This window comes from Tetranychus urticae, chromosome 2 (genome assembly GCF_039701765.1).
Source record: "Tetranychus urticae isolate SD_2017Ah chromosome 2, NJAU_TeUrti_SD_1.0, whole genome shotgun sequence".
In the NCBI taxonomy this organism is placed as follows: Eukaryota; Metazoa; Arthropoda; class Arachnida; order Trombidiformes; family Tetranychidae; genus Tetranychus; species Tetranychus urticae.
The window spans coordinates 8,054,916-8,079,187 of NC_142959.1; the positions used below are offsets into that span (position 1 = coordinate 8,054,916).

At 30.9% G+C, this 24,272-nt stretch overlaps 1 protein-coding gene and 1 long non-coding RNA gene across 11 annotated transcripts in view; one reads left to right on the forward strand and one right to left on the reverse strand.

The window, feature by feature from the left end:
• Window positions 1–19,017, reverse strand: part of Cad88C (cadherin 88C) — a 28,298-nt gene extending 9,281 nt beyond the window's left edge. The window contains exons 1-12 of one of the 10 annotated variants that reach the window (XM_089266990.1): window positions 18,522–19,017; window positions 17,358–17,987; window positions 17,042–17,251; window positions 16,208–16,440; window positions 15,376–16,021; window positions 15,037–15,310; window positions 14,172–14,619; window positions 13,635–14,079; window positions 12,652–13,309; window positions 8,975–9,148; window positions 5,821–5,952; window positions 148–2,254 (exon numbers count right to left, since the gene is read on the reverse strand). In XM_089266990.1, the coding sequence (XP_089123116.1) occupies window positions 148–2,254; window positions 5,821–5,952; window positions 8,975–9,148; window positions 12,652–13,236 (2,998 nt within the window). In that variant the 5' untranslated portion in view covers window positions 13,237–13,309; window positions 13,635–14,079; window positions 14,172–14,619; ... (4 more) ...; window positions 17,358–17,987; window positions 18,522–19,017. The other 9 variants (XM_089266987.1, XM_089266989.1, XM_089266988.1 and 6 more) reach the window with 9 other exon arrangements.
• A 527-nt stretch (window positions 19,018–19,544) lies between these two features.
• LOC112539482 (uncharacterized) lies at window positions 19,545–20,755 on the forward strand. The gene is made up of 2 exons (XR_003083343.2): window positions 19,545–19,935; window positions 20,018–20,755. It is a non-coding gene; the product is annotated as an uncharacterized LOC112539482 (long non-coding RNA).
• Window positions 20,756–24,272: the final 3,517 nt, after the last annotated feature.

A 24,272-nucleotide genomic window follows, 5' to 3' on the forward strand; every position in this document is an offset into this window, starting at 1 on the left:
ACAGATACAATTGAATGTAAAGTTCAAGTGATCAACGCATTTTCTAATAATCAACTTGGAGTTCATATTTAACTTGACTTTAGTATTAGATTTCATTTCTCGGAATTGTATCTTTCAATGCTCTTGACTCTTGGATAATTAACTTACCAGACGCTCTTTGTCCTGGTGTAACTGCTGCCAAATCTTCAACAATTAGATACAATTTAACTTGATCCCAAGTCTCTCTGTCCAACTCTTTGTTTACTCGAATTGTTCCATCGGCTGAATTGATTGTAAAAGCTTCCTTGAATAGACTCCAATCAACCATTGAGCCAACTTGATTCCGGGCTTCACTTAACATGTAATCAATTGAATACCTTAAAAGAGGACGATCATCTAAATCTTTACCAGCTATTCGGGTCACAAAAAAGCCAATAGGTGCATCTTCAGGAACTGAAACAATCCCGGGTTCAATGAAAGATGGTGGTTTATTGTTGACATCAACCACCGTTATATTAACAATAACCTGAGATTGTTTCTGATCTCGACCAAAGTTACCATCCAAAGCTGTCACGACTAAAGCATAAGTTGTTTGCTTGGGATTGGTTCGATCAGGATCAAGGTTGGCACCAGTAGCAACTGAGATTAAACCCGAATCTGGATCGATAACAAATTTATCCTGTGAACCAGAAGAGATACGGTAAAAGACTCTTGAGTTGGTTGGTGAATGGTCTCCATCAATAGCTTTTACTTGGACAACCATTGATCCATCACGAATATCTTCTGGTATTGATTTGGCATACGAAGAGCGTTGAAAAATAGGCGAATGATCATTCTTGTCGTAAACTATAACGGTCAACTCGGTGTCACTAAAGAGTGATGGACTTCCTAGATCAGAGGCACGAATCACTAGAGATATATTTTTTGTTTCACCCATTGGTTGTTTGATCCTTTCAAAGTCAAGAGGATCTTTAACCTTAAGACGGCCTGAGCGAGCATCGATGGTAAAATTGTCTTTGTAGATACCATCGACAATTGAATATCTAACTTGTGAATTTGGAGTTCCTTGAGCATCGGCATCAATGGCTCGAAGAATGACTGGACTAACAAAAGAAACTTCATTCTCATAGATGCGAGCCTCATAACGATCCTCCATAAAGCGAGGTTTATTGTCATTGACATCTTCAATGGTCAAAAATATTTGCACAGTATTACGATTTCCAGTTCCTTCATTGTCTCGAGCTTCACCGGTAATGTAATATTGAGCCAAAGTTTCCCGATCCAGGCCATGTTCCGATGTAGCCAGAGTTATAATACCAGTCATTTGATCCAAAGACAGTTTAGATGCAAGTTCACCAGACAATTCAGTATAACGAATGCCAGCTGTTCCATAATTGCCCGAGTCAACATCAGTGGCTTTCAATTGAGTCACAATGGCTCCTTTGACAGCATTCTCAGGAATTGAGGCTCGATAAAGTTCACGGTCAAAGGTGGGAAAATTGTCATTGGCATCTTTAACATGAACGGTAACAGGAACAGTTGAAGATCGAGATTCCGTTGAAAAGGCCTTTTCTCGAGCAACAAGATTTATTGTCAATGATTTAGTAGTTTCATAGTCAAGTGAACTTGGATCCTTAACCCTGATCACAAAAGTAGCCTCATTGATGGCCTCACTTGGAGTCACTTCAAATATAGAAGCAGAGTCACCTTCCAATGTTAACGTAAAAGTGCCATTAGTTCCCTGATCGTAATCATACACTTGAGGTACATCTCCAGTTCCAATAAACTTGACCGGCATATCAGCCTGAGCATTCTCACTAATCTCAACCGTATACGATTCAGACTTGAAAGTGGGCTTTTCATCGTTGACATCAGTCAAAATAATGGTAACTTCAGTTGAAACGCTTGGAGGTGGAAAAACAGCAACAGTGACTTCAGTTGCCGCAATTTCCAAGATGTAAGCACTGTTAGCCGACCCTCGTCTAATGGACTCTTCCCGATCAAGTGGACTCTCCACTGTAACTGTACCAGTGGAAGGGTTGATAGTAAAGTGACCTTGGCCTCCCCTAACAATTCGATAAGTGACTGCATTGTTGACTCCACGATCACCATCAACGGCAATGACACGAAGAACTTCTGATCCTGGAGAAAGATTTTCCGGAATTCGAGTTACGGAGGGAACAAAAGTAAATATCGGTGGATTATCCTCAGCATCTTCAACTCGCACCAAAAGGGTTGCAGTAGCTGTATGTCGGTCACCTTCAATGGCTCGATCCTGAAATGTACGGAAATAAATGAATCAGACTATTAATAACTTTCAATAAAATTGATGAATAAAACAAAATCATGTTTGCATGTAAAAAAGAAGAGGCAAACTCAAGATTACAAAAAAATTGTCGATTAACAAGTAATCAAATTTGTTGAGGTTATTCAATATTGAGTGTGAAATTTAATATATCATTAAATATTTGATTGGCAGATCAAATTCAAAGATGAAATAAAAAACATTTTCATTTATGTAACATTAATACACATTTAAATGTATCATTTTTACTTGTTATTTCAATTCAAGTACCAAAATTGCAGTCTGCTTCTCCTTTTCCAGGTCATAATGATAATAATAATCATATGTAAGGATAAAGATGATGAGACGAGTAACAATAAAATAGGAAAGAAATAGTTTGAGGTCAATTTTTGCTTTCAAAGTTACAGGCGTGGCTATTGGTTACAAATGAAAGTTTGACCAATGTTAATGTTTCCAACTGTTGATGCCTTAAACTTGTTCAATAACAATGATAATAATGATAATATTACATTTCATGTTGAATTTTAATCGTTTATCTATTAAATGTGAATGGGATAAGAAGCATTAAATAGGCAAACCTTATTCCTATTACCGTTTCTTTATCATGTTAGATGAAGTAAAATAAAAAAGGTGAAAAAAAGATGAGAGATGAAGGCGAATGATGAAAACAATGCTTATTTAAGTGTAGGTCAAACTTGGCCCACTAAAAAAAGGCTTCACAATCGCTTGAAATTGTAACCATTAACAATCATTTCATTACTTCAATCAGGTTAAACAGTCTCAACATTATCATCATTCTTCCATTCTTCCATCCTCATCATTTTCATCTTTCAAATCTTCTTCTCCCAATGAAATTAGTTTACTTTTGATTCTGGTTTCAACTTTTATTGAGCGAAAAAAAGGCTCAAAACAAACAATTCGGATTATTCTTGGGTCATCGTGATTATAATAAAGTTGACAGTGTTGTACAACAGTATAATGACACTCGACAATCTGGTTAACTGTGAAATAAAAACGCAATTAAGCTAATATGAAGAGCTGCTGTAAACCTTAAATTAAATTAGCAACAATTAATCTCACAAGTCAGTAGGACAAAGTTGATAAAAAATGTCGTTTAAATTCAAGTTTAGGAAGAGATAAATTTCAAAATGAATCCAGAATGAGATGAAATGAACAATAAATTTTAATGAACCTTAAAAGCTAAGCTCAAATCATATTAAATTTGATTGTTTTTTGTTACATTAAATCAATGGAAACAAGTTGAAATGAAAAGACAAAAAGAAGACTGAAATAAGGAAACATTGATCTCATCAATTAATGAGTTTCAATCATGAAGTTTTTCCAATAAACTTCCATAGAGATTTCCAGACTTTGAATGTTCATCATGAAAGTTGATTCAGGTCATGAAGGTTACTTTTTCTCGAGAAAAGTGTCTTTCAGAAGAGTCAAGTTCAAGTTGAGACTCTTCACACTTTTCATGATGTTGAGAGGTTCAGGTACTTGAGATTTGATTAACAGTAAACATTTAAACTTGAAATTTAAATAAAATTTAAAATCAAATTTCACAATTAAACCTCAATCCTCTTAAACAATTAATATTTTGTTTCTCATTAAACTTGATCTTTTGACCAATTAAATCTAAACTATTGAACAATTTAATGAACCATTTGAAAGTCATTAACCATTGACTAAAGGAATCAACAAGTAAACACTTTGTCCATTCAAATGAACAAAATCTAATTGACCATTTCCTGTTATTGTGCTACTTCCTTTACAGCACCTGAAACACTTCATCTTTCATCCTAACCATCATGGACTCACAACTTTAATAACAAATTTCAACTTGAAAACCTTGAGCCAATCCTTTAAAAAGTGATGAGCAAAAACTACAAGAACTTTTGTCCATTCATTTCTTCATGTTCACCTCATTGAACATTATCAGTGAAGCTCATGTAAACAGGAAATAAAGTTATCAGCAGAAACAACGGAAACATTGTCGATTCAATCTCAATATAAAATAAAATGCAAATAAAGTAAAGAAACAAAGTAAACTGATATCAATTTGTTTCCAAGTAAAGTTCAATAACTGACCAATCAACGAATCTTTTATTCAACGAAATGTTATTTACCTGATTCTGTACAATTTACAGTTTAAATTGATGTTAAATTGTAAAATTGAATTTGGAATGAGAATGAAAAATAGAAAATAAGAAAACGTAAAATTTAAAAGCATCTTCTGTGGGTAACAGCAAGAAGCAAATTGAAACACTTATTTAGGACAATAACAGCATCTTCAAATTAACAGTAAACTTTAATTACAGATATTTGCACAACTATTTTTACCTTTTTTATTACAACCAAAATTAGCTAATTTTGAGAAACAATTGACATTTTTCAATTGGAAAGGAAACTACAGAAAATTTGAAAACCTTGAAATTAAGAAAAGTATTATTAGTGATTCACATGAGCAGTTGGATTATTAGAGGGTCATGAGAGAATCAATCAATTCCTAAATCAATTGGCTGGTTGATTATTTGATTGATTGATTGTCCCAGGTCAATACAATCATTGCTCACCTTTTACCAACTGTTTACCTTTACTCCCACAATAGGAATTTTTTTAGCATCTTTTTTTGCTCATCTTGTTCATCTTGTTCATCTTCATGTTAACCACAATTTTTCATCGTTCACGATCAATATCTTTGAATCTCTTTTTAATCTGAAATCTGTTTCATCAGCCGTGACTGATTGTAAAGATTGTTGATATTCACCCATCAAAGCTCACAATGATTATTAATTACAATTGAAAGGTCAAACCTAATTAGAAGGTTAATTGTGATTAAAGCTTACAATTGATAAACAAAAGGTAATGGATAGTAGATGAGCTTCAGCAATGGTAAACAATTGAAATTTAGATCAACCTTGCTATTCAATATTTAGCTTTATTTCAATTATCATCAGTATTTTAATTAATCATGATCAAGTGAGCTAGTTGATGAAATAACAATGAAAAGAAGCGTTTCTTGTTCATAGCAATTATCATGCAACAATCCAGGTAAAAGAGGATCAAGAGGAAAGGTGAGAAGAAGAAGAAACAAATAAAAAAAAAGATTGAGAGAAGCCAAAAAACACATTAAAAAGGAAAGGTAAAAAAAGGCTGTTTATTGTTTTCCATGATATTGATGAAGATGAAGGTAATAGATGTTGGTCCATTTATATATATATTGACGAAACAATTGCATTTAAGATGCTTTGACCTCATTGGATTTACTATTAAAGGTTCATTTAAGAGTATAATTTATAAATTAACTTGATTGTTGTTACTGTTATTAAATGAATTTGCCTTTCCTTTTTTTACCTCTTCCCTTCGTTATTATATCGTCTAATATATTACAGTTATAATTTTGGAGTTTGTTGTGGGCGAAGTTTCATTGAAATTAACATTTGATGGCAAAAACCAAGAAACAGTTTTATATATCTTGAAATACATCTTCTAATTTGTTTCAAGTTTGACAATTAAAGGGTTTAATTACTTACAATTGCGAGTATTTTCAGTTGATAAAGTGATCGCCTTTCATAGTCCAAATCGCCGACCAAACTGATAACTCCTTTACCTTCAACCGTTTCAATTGAAAACGTTTTCGGTCCATTATTTTCCTTATCAATTTCCTAGAAGTACAAACAAATGAATTAATTTCAACAATAAATAGTAAAGACAACAATATGAAAGACACTATTCAAGCATGATTGAAGGTTAATCAGTTCATCAACTGAGCAATCAAGATTTTCCCCAAAATTAACTTTCATTAGATTCACTTGGATAAATTGTCTTGAGGTTATTGAATAAGAGGAAATGTTAAGTGATTTGATTTGAACAATTAAAGTGAAAATCAAATCTTTTTTTTTCATAAGTAAAGTCAATAAAAATGAAATGCTGAAATAAACTGAAAATTTTGCATGAAATATCATCTAATTTAACCTAACATTTTTATGATCTTTTAACAACGTGTTATCAAAATAACATTAAATTTAATGTTTGTTTCAAGCTGAAAACAAGATGAAATAAAAGTTGATGTAAAATGAACTCTGGAAATAAGGTTAACCAGAATCAATATCAACAATAAACATTGACCAGGTAAGAGATTCCTGCGAGGTTAAGGAGGATGAAAATGAGAAGCTATCAATAGTTAATGGTTGTTTAATGGCAGTGATGAGTAAGAAAATGATTATTGAACAATTGACTTCAATTTTCACATCATTTAACAATTTAAATGAAACCGTTTTAACCAAAAAGACTAATTCAGTTGTGGCAAGTAGACAATCATTTTTCTTGTTAAAATGATTGTTTGACACGCTTGTATTGATGAGAATGGCAACAATTACAATTTATCTCACCAGTAAATTTAAATTAATGAACATGAAAAATGTCTTAAAGTTAATTACCATTACAAATCATGTTAATCTTGTTTTTAAAAACACATAGATCTTGGCCATTGAAACATCTCATCCCACTGACCTCCAATAGTCTGTTGACCTTTTATACATTGACCTGAATGCTGACACTTCTAGTAGCAGTTAACCTTTGGTGTTAAGGTATGCGACTAGGTTATAATACAAATGAATAGCTTTTCACCTTTTCACCTTCAACCCAGAAAAGAAGAAGAAAAAAGGTCAACCTGGAAAATTTTTGCGGTCGCTTTTTTTCTTCATGGGAATTTAAATTATCTTTATTGATGCAATAAATTTTGTTGACCATTTAACTAACCTAGATTCATTAACAATCAATCTTGATCAATATTGTAAAACAATCGATCAAAGCAAGTTGGGCAAAAGTTGATCAAGATGAAGGTAAAAATAGCAAATGAAAGTTGAACAAGCTTTCATATTAATTGATGCGAAATATGAGTTTACCTTTTTCATATTTTTCGTTGTTCGTAAAAATAAGGTTAAAGGTGCGGAAGTCATATTTATGTTGATTAGTAAAGAGTTGTAATGTAAATGTTTTAATAATGAATCTTGTTATTATCCCGAGTAATTTAAACATTATGTGAGGGCGTCAGGTTAATAAGGCTACACGTATTTGAATGATAATACAATGAGATAAGAGATGATGTATATTAAAATATGTACATATTAAGGTTTATTTTTCAATTTTTATTGCAATTTTTTCAGCCAATTAAATCAATTTTTTTCACCATTTTTCTCATATTGTTTGGTTTACCTTTTTACTTCATTTTAATGTTCATTTTGATGGTTATTTTGATGAACCTTTTTTTACCTGATTGTGGGTTGTTGGTACAAAATGTTTTGCTTGTTATGAGTTGATAATCCCTGTTATTATCAAGGATTATAATCAACTTGATGTATTGTTAATCTAATATTGATTGTTGATCAAAAGGAAACAATTAGCTTTGTTGGTTTATTAATAAGTTGACTAAAGATGAAATAAGCTTGTATTAACTAATAAGATTAGGTTTGTTTGGTAAATATTTTAAGTTGAACTGCTTTTCACATGATTCACATGCAAGTTTAAAAGTTTCACAGAGTTTAAGATTTAGGATCAGAATGATGTTTATGATGAAGAGATGAGTAAATAGTAAAAAGTATCAAAAATCTTGTCACATCTTTGGGAGAAAACGTTTTATATGATAATCTGGACTAGATTATATTATCAAGATAATCACATAAGAGTAAGATGAATTTCTTATGCGATTTAATAGGAAAATAATGTCGCTCATTTGATAATTAACTGATTCTCTCAAAGGTTATTATCAATTTACACGAGACTTTTGTCAAGAATTGTTGCGGTGTGAGAATTTCAAAGTTCATCATTATCATCTTCTTATTATCATCACTATCGTGTTTACCATGACTGGCCAAAAGTAAACCGCACAAGATGGTGAGAGAGGCAGGGTGGGTTACATGGGGCTGATGGGAAAACAAATGAGTTATGGTCAGACCAATTTGTGAACCAATCTTTACCATGTCAACCTAAGCTTTTTACCTTTTCTTTTACCTTCTCAATTAAAGTTAACTGTTGCACACTTGGAATAACAATCAGACAAGTTAATTAGCAATAATAAAGGTAAACTTTCCCTGAGATTTGGATTGAGTAAATGTTTCTCTTCAAAAATCACCATTGTTCTGTGTTCACCAAACTATTTTATCAGAAGGGAAACAATAAGCTAAAAAGAAGAATAATAAAGTTCTTTATCAACTGTCGCTTCATGCTAATATAAGCCTGAAAATGATGAGTAAAGATACGTCTTTAGATTGAATAATGAAAGGGAAGATGCATAAAGTTGAATGAAGAAAACCTTTTGTCAGATTGACTGATTATTATTAGAATCAAGAACTTTTTCTCTTTTACTTTTTTTCCTCTTTTCTTGGTGAAAAAATTCTCATGTGAAAATGGTTTCCGGCTACCACACAAAGTAAATGGTTTCATAACTGGCTCACAATCAACAGGTTAGTCTATTTACTTTGCGGTTTTCAATCTTCTCTGGACATTATCAGTCAATCATTTCATTTACAATCAAATATAATTTTCAAATGATATTGTTGAAGATTATGGAAAATCTGGTTTGAAAGTTAACCCAAAACAAATTGACAAATTGTCTTCAGAAAGTGTTTCAACTCTTGAGTGTCTTTCAATTGTTATTGTTGATTAATTTGTATTCAATGGACTTACCTGGAGTTGATACAAAACTTGTCCGAATCTTCCTTCATCCTGGTCAAATGCTTCAACAGTTTCAATTATTCCGGGTCGACTTTTTTCCGACAAACTGACAGTTGTACGGAAAGGCCGGAAAACCGGTTCATTGTCATTTATATCTTCAACAATGATTAACATGGATTTGGTAATCTGTAAGAGGATAAAAAATTAACACAATTAGTTAAACAATTAAAATTAAAGGCCTAAAAAGGGTCATTCATTCAACATTGAAAATTGAAATTCAGACCTTTTTCTTCTTCTTCTTGATTAAAAAAAGGTTCATTACAAAGCATCTCCAGACTATTTTCATAACAAATAAATATTAATTTTTTGAGTTAATTAATGAATTAAGTTTACATTTTCAGCAATTTTCAGTCAAATTTTAGAAAAGATGAAAATTCTGAGAATCAGGAATAAAATTAACTCTTTTTTGGCAACAATTTAACCTTTAATTGTGGTGAAAATGATTTCAATTTGAACAATTGGTTTGCAAAACAAAAACATGATTCGAATTGTTTCTGGTTTCAATTCAAAGTTGAATTGACGATTGGAAATGATACAAATGAGGTTAACAATTAATCAAATGATTAACGATTAAGGGTGAAATGGATAAATCAATTGAAAGAAATTTTCTTCTGAATATTGAATGAAAAGTGATTAAATTAATTTGCTAAATATAATTTGAACCTGACAATGAAATTTTTAAATGGTTGATCAAGTAAATGATATCATGACATGTAAGAGTTTTGTTTCAATGGAAAATCAAATGAAAAGAATTCAATTTTCTTCTATTTTTCTTGAAAGTTATTTTCATGATGCAGATGTTGAAGAAGGATAGTGATGATGAGAATAATGAATGAAAAGATGATGATGGATGAGCGTATGATGTTGCTGGCCTAGAAATGGGAAAAAAAGTGTTTAAAATAAAATGAAATATATCTATCAAAAGATGGTTATAAATATAACTGAATTTTTACCATTCAATTGAATCCATGATGGATCAAGAGCAATGAGTAACAAATGCAATTTCAAAGACAACAACATTGATTGATTTTTTTTATCACTTATCATCAAAAATGATTATCATGGTTAAGCTAACCAGGCTTGACTCTGCATCAGAATCCTCATCAGACAATGAGATAACATTGGTAACAACGAATCGTTTTCCAGGTCATTTCATCGCAACTTTCTTCATCAATGAACTATCAACACTGATATGCAATTAAAGTTAAGTAGCGATGAAAAAAGAGTGTGATATTGAGGAAGAACTCACATTGAATTAGAATTTCATTTTTTCTTCTCTCAATGAATCTTTTTCTTCCAATATTATTGAACCTTTTTTTCATCAGCTATCATCATCTTTATCTGATTAATGATTCTTCCGTACTTTCAGTGAGAATCAATTGAATATTCAGACAAATTAACGTGAGAAGCACAAAAGAGATTGAAACAATTAACATTGCCAGAAAAAAAGAAGACAATTTATTCAAACAATTAGGGAACAGTTTCAACTGAATTTTAGCTTTCAATTGTTTCCAAGCTTCTAATTGATTGTTGATACTGAATAATTAAATATTTAAATGTTGATATTAATAAATTGGAATGACAAAAAATGTCTAAAATTAAATGTAAATTGTCTATTGAATGAGAAGCTTTTTAATTGTTTCCTTTCATTGGTTAACCTTTTGGCTTGATTGGCAGGTTAACATTGATTGTAAGTTTGATGGGAAATTTAAATTGTTTCACACCAATGCTAATAATACTTGGGATTCATTCCAATATTGTAGGTAACAATTAAAATGCAAATAATTGATTAAACAATATGTTGGAAGATTTTGGGAAATATTTATGAGAATCTTTCTCATCTAAATGTTCATTGTAAATACGGAAGATTGAAAAGTGTTTCACATTCATTGTTGTCATTAACAGTACATTCAACTATTGATAAATCATATTGATTCAGATGTTAATTATGAGGGAAAATTGATGGAAACAGTTTATCAATTGTTTCACCTTTTTCTTGACCAACAGATTTTACAAACAGATTTACATTTATAGCACAAGATTGAAGAGATATAAATAATAACAAGTATATCATTAAGATTATTATTGATGTGATCAGTTTGGAATCATGATGTTTCATTTAAATGAGGGTTCAGTTGGAACTTTGAGAGATGATTAAGAAACGCCTAAAATGGTTAAAGGGTTTGGATTAGTCTTTGATATTGTTTGATAAACAACTCAACTCATCTTGACACCTTTAAACATCAAATATTCATTGGTTTTGTATTGATATTTAAATTGTCAATGTTTAATCACGATTTAACCAAATAACGTGATTAGGTTAACATTAATTCCCTAATCATGATTAATTCTAATATCACTTCATTGCAATTTATACCAACATTTATTGATTGGTTAATTGCAGTGTTTAGTGTTTGTTTTGATCATCAATTCAATTGAAATTCATGTTAATCAAATATTGATTAAATTCCTGTTTTCATCTATCGTTCATCTTTGCATTTCAAGTAAACATTTGAAACAATTAAATCTAATCAACATGAATAGTCTAAATTTAAACGCAGATTTGATTCATTAGATGATGTTTGATTGTTGGTCGCTTGTTTACCAATTAAATCATTATTGTTTTCATCGTTTCTCATTGAAAATGAAATGATTTGGGTTATGCAAATTTCAAGAGATGTTCAGATGATCAGAATTAATCATTTCAAGAGAATAACTTTTCTTTTGTTTTCCATTTTTAAAACATTTGAGAATCTAAATTGTCACAATTTGCGTCTCTTCTAATTGTGCTAATTGGATATAAATCATTTGCTTTTCATCTTTTAATGATAATTATGCAAGTGAAATGTTCAACTAATGAAATTGTTACTTTGTTAGTCAACTGTATAATACTTTATTCAGGGCGTTCTGTTATCAATGAGATTTACTGAATTCAGAATGTCTGCTAATTAAGACAATTGATCATTCGACCTCATTTAAAGCTCATCTATTTCAATGAGAAGATATTTTTACTCTCAATTCATAACTGTTAACAATGTTTACTCAAGATTTGAACACAATCAGATCCAACAATTAGCTATTCATTAAAGGCTTACTTTTTTTGCTAAATTTACTTGAATTTGTTTTCAATTTGTTCATCGTTGATTATCAAGAGCAAGGGAAGAGAATCAAGAAAATACATTAAATTGATAAACTATTGAACCATTTAGAAAGCTTGGTTCAACTGAAACATTTCTAACCAGACTCAGTTTACAATGATCATGATATCATTAACAATGAATAGAACAGCAACCAGCATATTGTTTAATCCCTTAAACATTGGCTTTTAATTTATGGGTAAATTGATAGAAAAGGCTAAATGAACTTTTGATTGGTTTTGTTCCCTTAATTTACATTTTCTCATTAAAGTTAAACAATTGAGTCACAGTGGGTTCGAGTGGAGACAGGATAAGATGGGAAAGGTAAATATTAAACGAGGGAAAAATATGGAGAAGTCACGGGAAGACAAGGTGAGGTGGAAAAGGTGAAGAGGATAAGTAGTAAAAGATAAGGTAAAATAAGAAGATAAGGTAAGAAGAAGAAGAAGAAAAAAAAAGGTAAACATGCTCGAGAAATTGTGGGTTACTTACATAGTTTCCTTTACCAAGTTTACCATCTGTCAAGGTAAGAACCAGTGAATAAGAGTCTCGAGTTTCCCGGTCAAGCTCTTTTCGCAGGTAGATAATGGCTTGAGAAGGTTTCACATTTTCAATTTTAAGTATATCCTCACCAAAGGTACCCAAAACACCAAAGGTTAACGGATCACCGTCTGGATCTTCACCAGTTAACCGGTAAATTTCTTTACCCAATGATGATGGGCCTTCCTTCACTCGAATCACAATTTCCGAGCCTGAACCAAGAGATGAACCGGTCGAGGTAAATCGAGGAGGAAAATTGTTGTCAGCATGTGAATTGGGCACCGATGAGGGTGATGCTGTGCAAGTTAAAACAATTGTAAAAAATCCTAATGAAAATAACGATGAGTTTGGGACTATTGGTGGTGGTGGCGATGAGAGTAGTGATAAAATTATCCAAATGGACACAAGAGATGATGTACTTGACACAAGTGAATTAAAAATTAATCCAACGACACTTTGCTTGGTGGACTTCATTGGTGTTGAACAATTAGTCAATGTTAACCTTGATAATTTCAATTGATCCGGTTGTAGTAACATGATTCACAGAATTATCCTCTTCTTTTGTTCATTCACCTTAACTGTTGTCTTTTCCATCTTGCCTTTTTTTTACCTGATCAGGGAGTAAAAAACACACAACATCAATAGAGAGAAAAATAATGAGAAATAAAAATACAAAAACTAAGCAACAAACATGTACACAAACAAATCCACCTTTACTGTGCCTACATCAACTGGCAACTAAAGGCTATTGTATGTTTGGCGGAGTGAACGTTATGTTCACACACAAAGAAGACAGGAAAAGAAGAGAAGATGAGAAGACAGAAAACCTGTTTTACTCTCTGTCTACCTTTATAAAAGACTCACTCTCTTTCTGATCATCTCTTTCTTTTTTATCATCATTTCTTCTTCCCAAGTCCACCCGTCTTTACACTTACAATATGTTGAAAGCCTGATAATTTTCATAAAAAAGAAATGGAAAACGCCAAAGATCAGAAATTATGCATGTTAACCATTATTCAACCGGACACTCGACTCCTTTCCACATGATAGCTGCTAACAATCGACACTTCAAACAACAGTAAGCCAAACATAACGGAATTGAAATTTCAAAGTTCCATCGAGTTCCACAGATTATCACAAACCATATTTTACTTTCTTAACCAGTTTGTAGCTTTTTAATTTTGAACGTTTTCTGGTCTGTAGTTAACATTATAATAATGGTTCATTTTCATGTAAGCCACGGCGGAAAAAGATGTTCAACACTAATCATGAAATGCTTGTTATCCATTTGCTAATCTTTCTCTTGAGTATTAATTGATAATTTATGATAATCAGTCAGTAACCACCATGTTAACCATCCAAAGAAGCAAAAAGTAAAAGCTGTTGATCAAGAAAAAAAAGACAATTAATTTACAATTTCTTGATATTAATGCATTGAAACTGCATTGAAATTATAATGACAAACAACTTACGATAAACACGAATAATAATGTAAAATAATCAGATTTGATTTTGTTTTCATCTTTGATGGAAAGATAAGTTGAAAGGAAAATCAAATCGTTCTCAATCTTGATTTGAAGTTGACCTCAAATTCATGTAACCTTTAGGCTTAAAGCATCCTGGATTCCTATGGTAATAATGATGAGGCACCTCATTGATGCAGGCAAATATCTTTGTTACCAGTGTTGGTTCGATGATGGATGAGCCTTATCTTTACATTTAATTATCGTTATAATCAACTGAGCTTGGTAGCTTTGTTCACCATCATCCGAGTTTCATCTATTAAATGGAACTGAATCGTGTTAAATCAAATTGACCCACTCAGTTTGGCCTCTTTGGTCCGTTTGTATTGCTTTTCCCTCTTTTCCTAGCTTTCCCAGTGTTGGCTATTTGTTGACCTTTTACCAATAAGATGAGAAACTGTATGAAGTAAGAAAAAAAGAAACAAAACGTTAGAGAATAGAAAAAAAATCATTTCTATTTATAATTAATGTACAATAGAAAGTTGACCAAAGAAAAAAAGTTACTCTTCAAGTTTCTATCCGGTTAAATGTGAAAACATTTTAATCAGAATCATGATGATGCTTGATGATTATTTTGAATCAATAATGGTAATCAAATTGAAAACAAATAATTTTCAAATTTGCAACTTTCCAAAATGATTATCATTATGCATTATCGGGGAAACATTATTCAAGTTGAATGAGAGTGTTTGTTAAGCCACAATTTAAAGGAGTGTTTAACACCTTAACACATTGTAATTATTTACCATTCAAAATAATTATCATTCACACAATATTATTAGAGATTCTGTTTAAATAATTTTCAATAGCTTACGATTTAACGTGTATATCCCAATCATTATCAAGTGGAAATAGTTTCAGGTTAACGATCATCTTGTGTATCATTATCATTCTTGATCCTCGTTGATGGCGAACCAAAATGTCAACTTCAACCTGCAAAGCATTCCAATGATATGCTCAGCAATGATCAGCCATTGGTAAATGATACAGTCAATTCACATTGCGAAAATTATCGCTAAAAAGGTGAATATAAGATTGACCAGAATTTCATTTTGTTATCCAGAAGCAAATTGACCAAGATTGTGATGCTATTAATTATATGGATTGGGTTAGATTGTAAAAAATTTGATCAAATATAAAAGTTAACCTTTACTTTTCATCATTTAACTTAACCTTTTCTCAGCTCTTTCATCTTTATGAATAGTCTACATCAGGAGATTAAACAGATTAAAATGGATTCGATGGACCATATTAACTGAAGGTCAATGTTGAATAGGAACCAATGAGTGTTTCCTTGATGAAAAAAATGAATAAGAATCATTAAAGTTAACAAAGTTAGTCAGAAAAGAGGTGAAAAATATCATGAAAAGATTTTGAAAAGTATTCAAAGTTTCATTTTTCCTTTCAATTCCATCTTGAGTAACTATAAATTTGATGATTGGGAAAAGAGCAGTTAATTTAGAAGAGATTGAACAAAGACATTGATGATGAATGGATGATAAAGAATGTAGAAAGAGAGAGAGAAAGATTATCCATCCACATCCATTCATCTCTAGAAAGATGATGATCAACCTTTTGGTTTCTCTTTATCATGTCTTGAAAATTTCCTTTCATCTTCATTCCTTTGAATAATTACTTAGAGTTGTTATCATCAGGAAAGATTATCATGTTATTAAAGATAATGATTTAGATGAACAATTAATTTTGTCGACCAATGGTTCATTACAGATGTAACAGGAGGCATTTCATGTCATCACCAAGATGATGGTCAAGATAGAGAAAAGTCAAAGTTAATGAATCTGCAAAAACATAATAACATAATAATAGGTAGTTGAGCTTGTTTAGATAAACTCTTTTGCCTTTTAACCATCATCTTCATCATCATCGTCACCACTACCATCATCGGCATCCTCCTCCTTTTCCTCTACACCTTGATTCTCCTTCCTCTTTTTTGTTTGTCACTTCAACCTTTTGGCAAAGTTTACCTTGAAGAATCTCTGAAGATAAAATTTGGCGACTCTTTTTTTCTTGCTTCTTATGCGTTCAAAATAACATGTTTGCCATTTCATCTTAACCAGTGAATCCAACGAACCGTATTATCATGTCTCATGAAGACCATTAACCATTCTGGGTGCTGGACGATGTGTGCTGGTTCAATGTAACCATGGCAATTTGATCACAGCCTTGTAATGCAACTGGATAACAAGTAGATGATAAGCTATTAAAAAAATTGTAAATTATCATCATTATTTTTTGTCTGCAGAAAATGGCGAAGACGAAAAAAACAATCTAATGCAAATAATGATGGAGAAGTAACATCAACAACAGCATCTGAAAAAACTATTTGCCTTCAGTTGGTTTATAAAAAATCCATTAGATCTCAAGTTATCATTTCATTGCAACGTTTTGTGATATTTTACTTTCAATTCGTTGAACAGTTTTTTTGTTCTGAGGCTGTTTCTTTCTCCACCTTTGCAAAGCAGTTTTTTTGGTCCAACTTTGACTTTCATCAAAATCACCATCTTCAAATATTTATCATCATTATCGTCATCATCTTCATCATCACCCATAGACTATAATATTGGTAATGGTGATACTAACCAACAATTTGAATAGCAACTCTAATCAAAATATTTCCTTTCTCTAACCCTGTTTAGGATTTTCTCATGATTATCAAATTATACTGTTATACTAAAGGTTTTCACTGTGAAGATAACTTGTGATGAACGATAAATTGACAACATTTGATTAGCATTGAGAAACACTGAACATTATCATGCATGATGATTCATCTGGAGGCACACAAATAGATCACAAACCCCATTAATAAATGGCCAAAGCTCATAATCTTCATGTGATAGTTGAGGGATAATTATTACTTTCTACTTTTTTGCCATTTTTCCATTCCATTCTTCTTATTCTTCTTTTTCTTGGGTTAAAGTCTTTTTCTGCCACTCCATCGTATTTCACCAGGTAAACTTTTCATTCCAAGTTGTTGTTAAATTACATATAACCGTGATATTAAGGGGCTAAAAGAAATAAAAAAAAGAGAGAAAAAAAAGAAAGTTATTCGTTCAGAAAGAAATGAACTTGCAGTTTCAACCCTACTTGCTGAGTATAATCAAAAAATTTTACCATAAAAATGATGTTCATTGTTATCCAAATTTTTGCGGCAAATTTCACCCTCACTTAGGGTCAATTCACAATAAATACACACAAATACAGAGCCAGGATAAAGTGGACAGTGTATAGAGAAAGCATTATACAATAATACAATGTAATTTTATGCAAACAGGAAAAGGCTTGCTATTATTAATCGTCCTCTTTCTTATTTCCTTGCAAACAGGCATAAAAATGTGTAATGGTCAAAAGTGAAGATTACATTTCTTTTCTTGCAGCAAATTACTTCTTCTTTTCACTGCTTTCTTATTACCATTCATTATTATCATCATTATTTTCATTATTATCATCACCAGATTCATCATCATCACCTTCCATCTACCTTTAAAGTCCAAATGGGTAAAATATTCCACCATTATTCAAAGTTTCGTTGCCAGATTCAAGTGATATTGATGAATATTAAACAATGGCAAGTTTCATTGACTTCATCACCATTTAATGAAATGTACGATTTCCAATCCATTTTGGGTAACATTAATTCGATGATGATCAATTTAGTCAAATGCGGGCTCCAACCAACCAACAGTAATCAGTTTTGCTTTAGATTAATGTGTGATCAAAATGGTAGGTAACACTTGTTGCCATCTAAAAGTTGGGTCAAAATTATACAGAGAGATAAATCAGAATTGGTGTTACACTATTAAAAACTAATCAAACTATTCTCAATCAGATAATTTAATCTGAAGAGTTAAATTCACAAAACGGAATCAAGTCATCATCAACTATATTAATTACACACAATTTTAACGGTTAAAATTAACCCCATGTGTTTTAAACCAGAGTTTGCGCATTAACCCTTTTCCAGATTTAAAAATTTGGTTCAAGTGCAACTTTTGAATCAAATTTCAATCATTCAAGAATTAACCTTTCCTTTTGACTGTGAATTGAAAATATTTCGTTTCTTAATGTTCCTGTTTTGAGTTGAAATACATCCCAATATAGCGTTAATTGTCGGCATGTTGGTTAATCTGATTGCTTCAAGTTGCCATAATTTGAACCACAAAAGTGGATGAAAATGGCAACAAAAGTCTCGAAACAAGTGTGTAAAAACTAAGCATCAAATTTTCCGATCCAATGAATTTTTGGTCCCACAAGAGATTTAACAAACTAATGTATTACCTTGACTTTCACTTTAGCCCAGGTACTCAAAGAAATTTTCAAAATTAATAGTGTAAAGCAGGTGATCAGATTTTAACTACTATTTAGCAGTGCAAAAAAATGGTTAGCACAATGACACAAACCAAAGATGATAAATCCTAATGAAAGGAAGATGGTGATGAATAAGAAGGAGAAAAGGAGAAAGAGAAAGAACCATCTCAATAGTCACAGCTTATGATGGAAATGTAGTCAATCTTGTGGAACTGAAGAAAAGTTTTCCATGTGCCAAGAATTTTTTGCTCAATAAAAGGTAAGGAGAGAGGGAAAACAACAAAAGAAATGCTTTGAAAAAAAAGAAGAGCAAAAAGATCAGTGAGATAGAAAACGATGATTGTACAAGTAAAATTCAAAAAAACTGGCAACAAATACTGATGGCAATCTTCAGCACAACCATCATCGTCATCAAAACACAAAAATCAAGGTAAAAGGTGAGAAAATTATAAAGGATAATCGCATGTGATGAAAAATGATCAAGATATTTACAGATTTACCCAATCCTTAAAGATACTTTCATCACCAGATTCAACCTTTTGTTGTCCAATTATAAACTCTAATGAACTAGCGCTACTTTCAATTTAAATTTACAACCAAAATTTTTTCACTTTTTGCTTTTCGTTTGATTATATTTCCTCATTTGAACAGTTTGAAAAAATCTAAATTGATTGCAATTTGCATTAAAAAGACTAATTCAAACATTTAAATCAAAATTTTAATTAAAAATTGATTTCTGGTTGCGAAGAGGTTAAAGTGTTGCACTTGATAAATGGATCATTGAAATGTTTAATGAATATAAAGAGATATTTTGTTTCATTTAAAGTATCATTTAAGAGTTGAATCGGATTAAAATGAAAATCATTGATTAAAATTAAATATTAAATTGCTGCCCATAATTTATAGACAATGAAAAACATAATTCATAAATAACCGCCAATCAAGATAGCCAATGAGAGGGAAAGCGTTAACCAGTTGACGCCATTACAATTGGGTTTCTTTGTGCAAAATGGTTAACTTGATCTTAAAATGTTTATCGTTAATTATGATTAATTAATATCAAGTGATATTTCAAAGTGTGTATTAATATTTCGTGGTTAACACATTATCAACAATAACCTATTAAAAATCTGTTGATTTAAAGTGAACTCCAATCCTTATCATTGAGCTTTTCTTGTCTTGGTTATAAATCTTATTGTACATTGTTATAAAACCTCTTTTTTGTTAACCTTATTTCTCTGTCTATTCATTATCAACATCATCATCACCATGTCTTATCATGATCATTTCATTTCATCTCCTTCCTGGTCACGCACAATATTTCACCAAACATCATTATTTATTAATATCATCACCACTATCAACATCATCCACCTTTTTTTAGGTAAGATTTTTTTTTGTAAAATGACCAAATCTATTATACAATTAAGTAATCCGATCTTTTTCATACCTTTTTTCATCACCAGTACCACCAAGATCACCATCAGGATCGCTGTCAGGATCATCGTGTGGATCATCGCCAAGATCACCACGGACATCGCCATAATCATTAACATTATCTGATGACATTGACTTTAAACAGTTACTAATAGCGGCTTCATCATATCTAATGAGATTAGGTTAGGCTCAGCCGTTCATGTTGGATGAACAGTAATTTTTTGGTTAATGGTTACATTGATTATCTTGATTATTAACAAATTCAACCAGTTGAATGATGTAAACAATGTAATTCCAATCTTGCTTATTCTTAGCAAAGTGTTTCAATTTGGTATCCTTGACCAAATTTGACCAGATTCAACAATCATGGGTACAATATGAAGAAGTGACTGAATAAATTCAATTTTCTTGTCACCAAATTCATTGTTTGCATATTTTGAATAGCTAAAACACTTGAATCAGTGCCATTGTAAGAAGCAAATATTAATTGTAATCATTACTTTAATTTAACCAACTTTAAAAGGGTTTAATAGTATCACAGTATGAGTTAATTAAAATTGTGATTAAACTCTTTCTTACAAGTGAAACATTTTAGGATAAAATCGTGCGAATAAGCCTAAAACTAATCGTGAATTATTTTTAATTAACTTGATAATTCACATTATTAAACTTGAAACTAAATCAAATTGAAACTAAAAACCTCCAAACGAAACCAAAATTAAATTAACTTCATTTGTCCAAATTAAAATCTTTTAATAACAAACAAATTGATTTCTTTACCAATTTCATTCTTCAATTATCATAATTTACAGTTTACAATTATTAATTACAAATTAATTTAAATAAAAAGCAAATGTTACAATCAATTAATTGACTTGAAACCAACTCACATAAATCAGAGTTGAACCCAAATCGTCACATTGATACATTTGAGTTGCAAGGAACAAAATTTCCTGACAGAAACTCAATCAAAAGGTTAATCTTAAATTTCAATTATCAAGTGAACTTGAACTAAAGATTTAACAGCGATTAGTTAATCAGCCAAAGAAAAGCTCAATCAATTGTATTTCTCACAATAATGAACATGAAAAAAAGTGAAACATCATTTCGAATTGAATTTACGGTTTTATGATTTACAGGATTGTTAGTTAAACTATCTTCAATGAATTTATTGCGTGATACTAATTTAAAGTACAATTGATTTTGATCATGGTCATCATCATGAAAGTCTTCCTTCACCTTAAAATGTACTTGTTCATGAAATACAATTAAAGTTTAGCTTCATTGATATCAACATCATTCATTTATAATAACAGTTGTCATCAGTCTAACAGATGAACAATTGTTATTGATTAAACAAGCCGAGTGTCTTACCGAATGAGAAATATTTCAATTAAAGTTACAAAATTGTCTTTTTAAATTGATAACAAAATCGATTATCAACTTTGTCCAAATGATTTCACGCAAAGTTTAATAGCGACAATGATTTCAAGTCACACAATCGACCTGAAACCACAATATTGTCACACAATGGGAACAATGTCTAGAGTCGATTTGATCCTAATAAGCAGTTCAAAAGCAACATTCATGTAAAGATTGACTATTCAACTAACCAGCTGTAAAGCAAATGAACCATTAAAAACTGATTTCACCATGAAATATCACTGAGTCTGGTTTCAGTTAAAATTATGACTCAATGTCATTATTTTCCATTAAAGGTTTGCTTTGAAAAAAAGATCATTTTATTCTGATAAACATTTCACCAAAACCTTTTGCCTTTTACAAACCAAAGGCAACATTTCAATCCAAAACAGTTCAGTCGTTTGATTAAACTGTTAATAGACATAATTTGAAAACACAGTTTGATTGAATTGACAAGAGTTCTGATCAGTCCATGTAAATTGTGTGGTTATTCATCAGTCAACATTTCAAGAAATTGAAAAAAACAACTTGAAACAGATTCTGGAAATGACTATTTCTCACTTTAAGATGGATGTGACTATTGATTTGAATTGTCTTATGTTTTGAAATGGAACCAAATTTTTGTGCTTTTAATTGAGGTAATCAAAATTTCTGATTATTAATTTAAAGCAAGTTAAAGATCACTTAATCAGACAATTTGAAACGATTGAATTGCACTGATTTTGGTTTGTTTGCTGAGATTTTTTAGTTGAGATGAACATGAAGAAATCGAGAAATTGATTGAAATGATGAAAAAATTTGAAGATTCCGTGCTCAAAGTGAATCAATTGAAATGTATTTCATTTACATAACATTTTAAATCTTTTATTTTGTTACTTCAATCTAATTAAAAAACAAGGAAATTATTGCAATTGAAACATTAATCTAGTCTGAATAATCTGATTATCACTAAACAATGAATACATAAATTGATAATAATTGGGCTAATTTCAAGTGAAAGATGTTCGCATAACATGATTGCTGTAAATACACTGAATTAGGTTGAATCCTTATCAGATATTCAAATGTAAGATAACAATTTACAATCAACAATCAAATGGTAATTTTCTGATAAAACTAACTGCCATTCAGTATCATGATCATCAATTGGATGAATTATTTATTTCTTACAACACTTTTTCATGCATCAATCCATAGCCATTATTCTGGATCATCTGTCTACCACCATAATCACCATTTACGTATCATCACAGTTTCCATCATTTAATTGCTAACATCTATTTAGTCATCAATCACTTGGTTATAATAAAAGTTGTAATTGTAATGATTAATACGATTCTGGAAACAGATTAAATTGTTAACAGATGAGCCTTTTCTGGTCATTGGTTATACTGGTTAAGAGGGATTAACAGTTGTGATCCAAACACTGGTTCAACTTTAACCTGATCATTGTTGCTCTTGTTTATCTGTTCACCATTTTCATCTGATAATTCATTGACATTGACCTTTTCAGAGGTAAAAGGTTTCACTTTCATTGGAACTGATTGTTGTCTCTTTGAAAAGTCATTACAAGTTGATGCCAATTATTGTGATTATTACAGCTTTTTTTGTGTGTCTTTCAAACTATCAAAATGACGTTTCGCTCTGACAATACTTTTCACCTTGTTTACTTGTAATGGTCAATTTCAGGTGGAAAACAAGTGAAAAAAGAAGAAAAATGATTATAATTTGTTAACAGAGAATTGTTTCCGCAAGAAGAATGTTATTAACAACAGGTAAATTAGTTTCTGAAAAGTAAATTAAAATTACTTTTCATTTTCCAAGGACAATGGCCTTTGACAGTGGTCAGTAACTGAACCACTATCCAAGTCAAGGGAACCTTTTTGGTCGATAGATGATTCATGTCAGCTCTAATTGGAAGGATTCAATCAAAAAACCAAAAGGTTAACAAAAAAGCTTCATACTTTGCTTCATTATTGAGATTTACTAAAATTTTAATGTTAATCTGATTCCAATAAATCATCACAATGAATGGATGAAACACTTGAAATACCAGAAATTCAATAAACTTGAGCTCATTCATGACCAAATATCTGACATCAACTGTATTGATTACATAGGCTTTGATTTTGATGACATAATTTGATTTGATGCTAATCAACCTTTCAGACACTTCACTTATTTAGCACAGAAATGACACTTTTCATGATCAACAATTAACCATGTATTGTCCACAGGATGACTCGATATTAAATTGAATCAAAATTTCCTTTAATTTGATTTTGAAAATAAGTTAACAATAAATTTATGAGCCTTATGACTGACATGAAGTTTTCCCAATTCATTCTGAGCTACATTCATTACTGTTAAGTCATTGCATATTTTTGATCCGTTTGACATGTAAATTGATTATCAATAAAGTCACCAAGATTATAATTTGATGATTAAATTGAATTTTCACAGATTTTGCTGGGTTTTCTGGTTAAGGCTGCTTTGGGAACCATTGGGTTATATTGGTTATTAAATTGTAAACCCAAAACTGTACCAACCTTTATGGTTGCAATTTTGTCAGTTTAATTGATTTGAATTATAATTTCATTTTGATCAACTCTTGTCTAGCATTTATTGTTACTCAATTCAGTAGATTGAGAAATTTAAATTATAATCGATTAAATCTTGAAACTTCTCTCTTGGCCACAGGTCATTGACAGTTATCATTTTTTTACTATAAAAAAATGCTTTTCATCAATTCAGTTGATCTTGACCATTGAACCAGACAGCATAAAACACTATTATCATCATCACTGTTTGTATCTTAAAACATTTATTAGATAACCTGTCAGGTAAAATCATTCAAGTGTG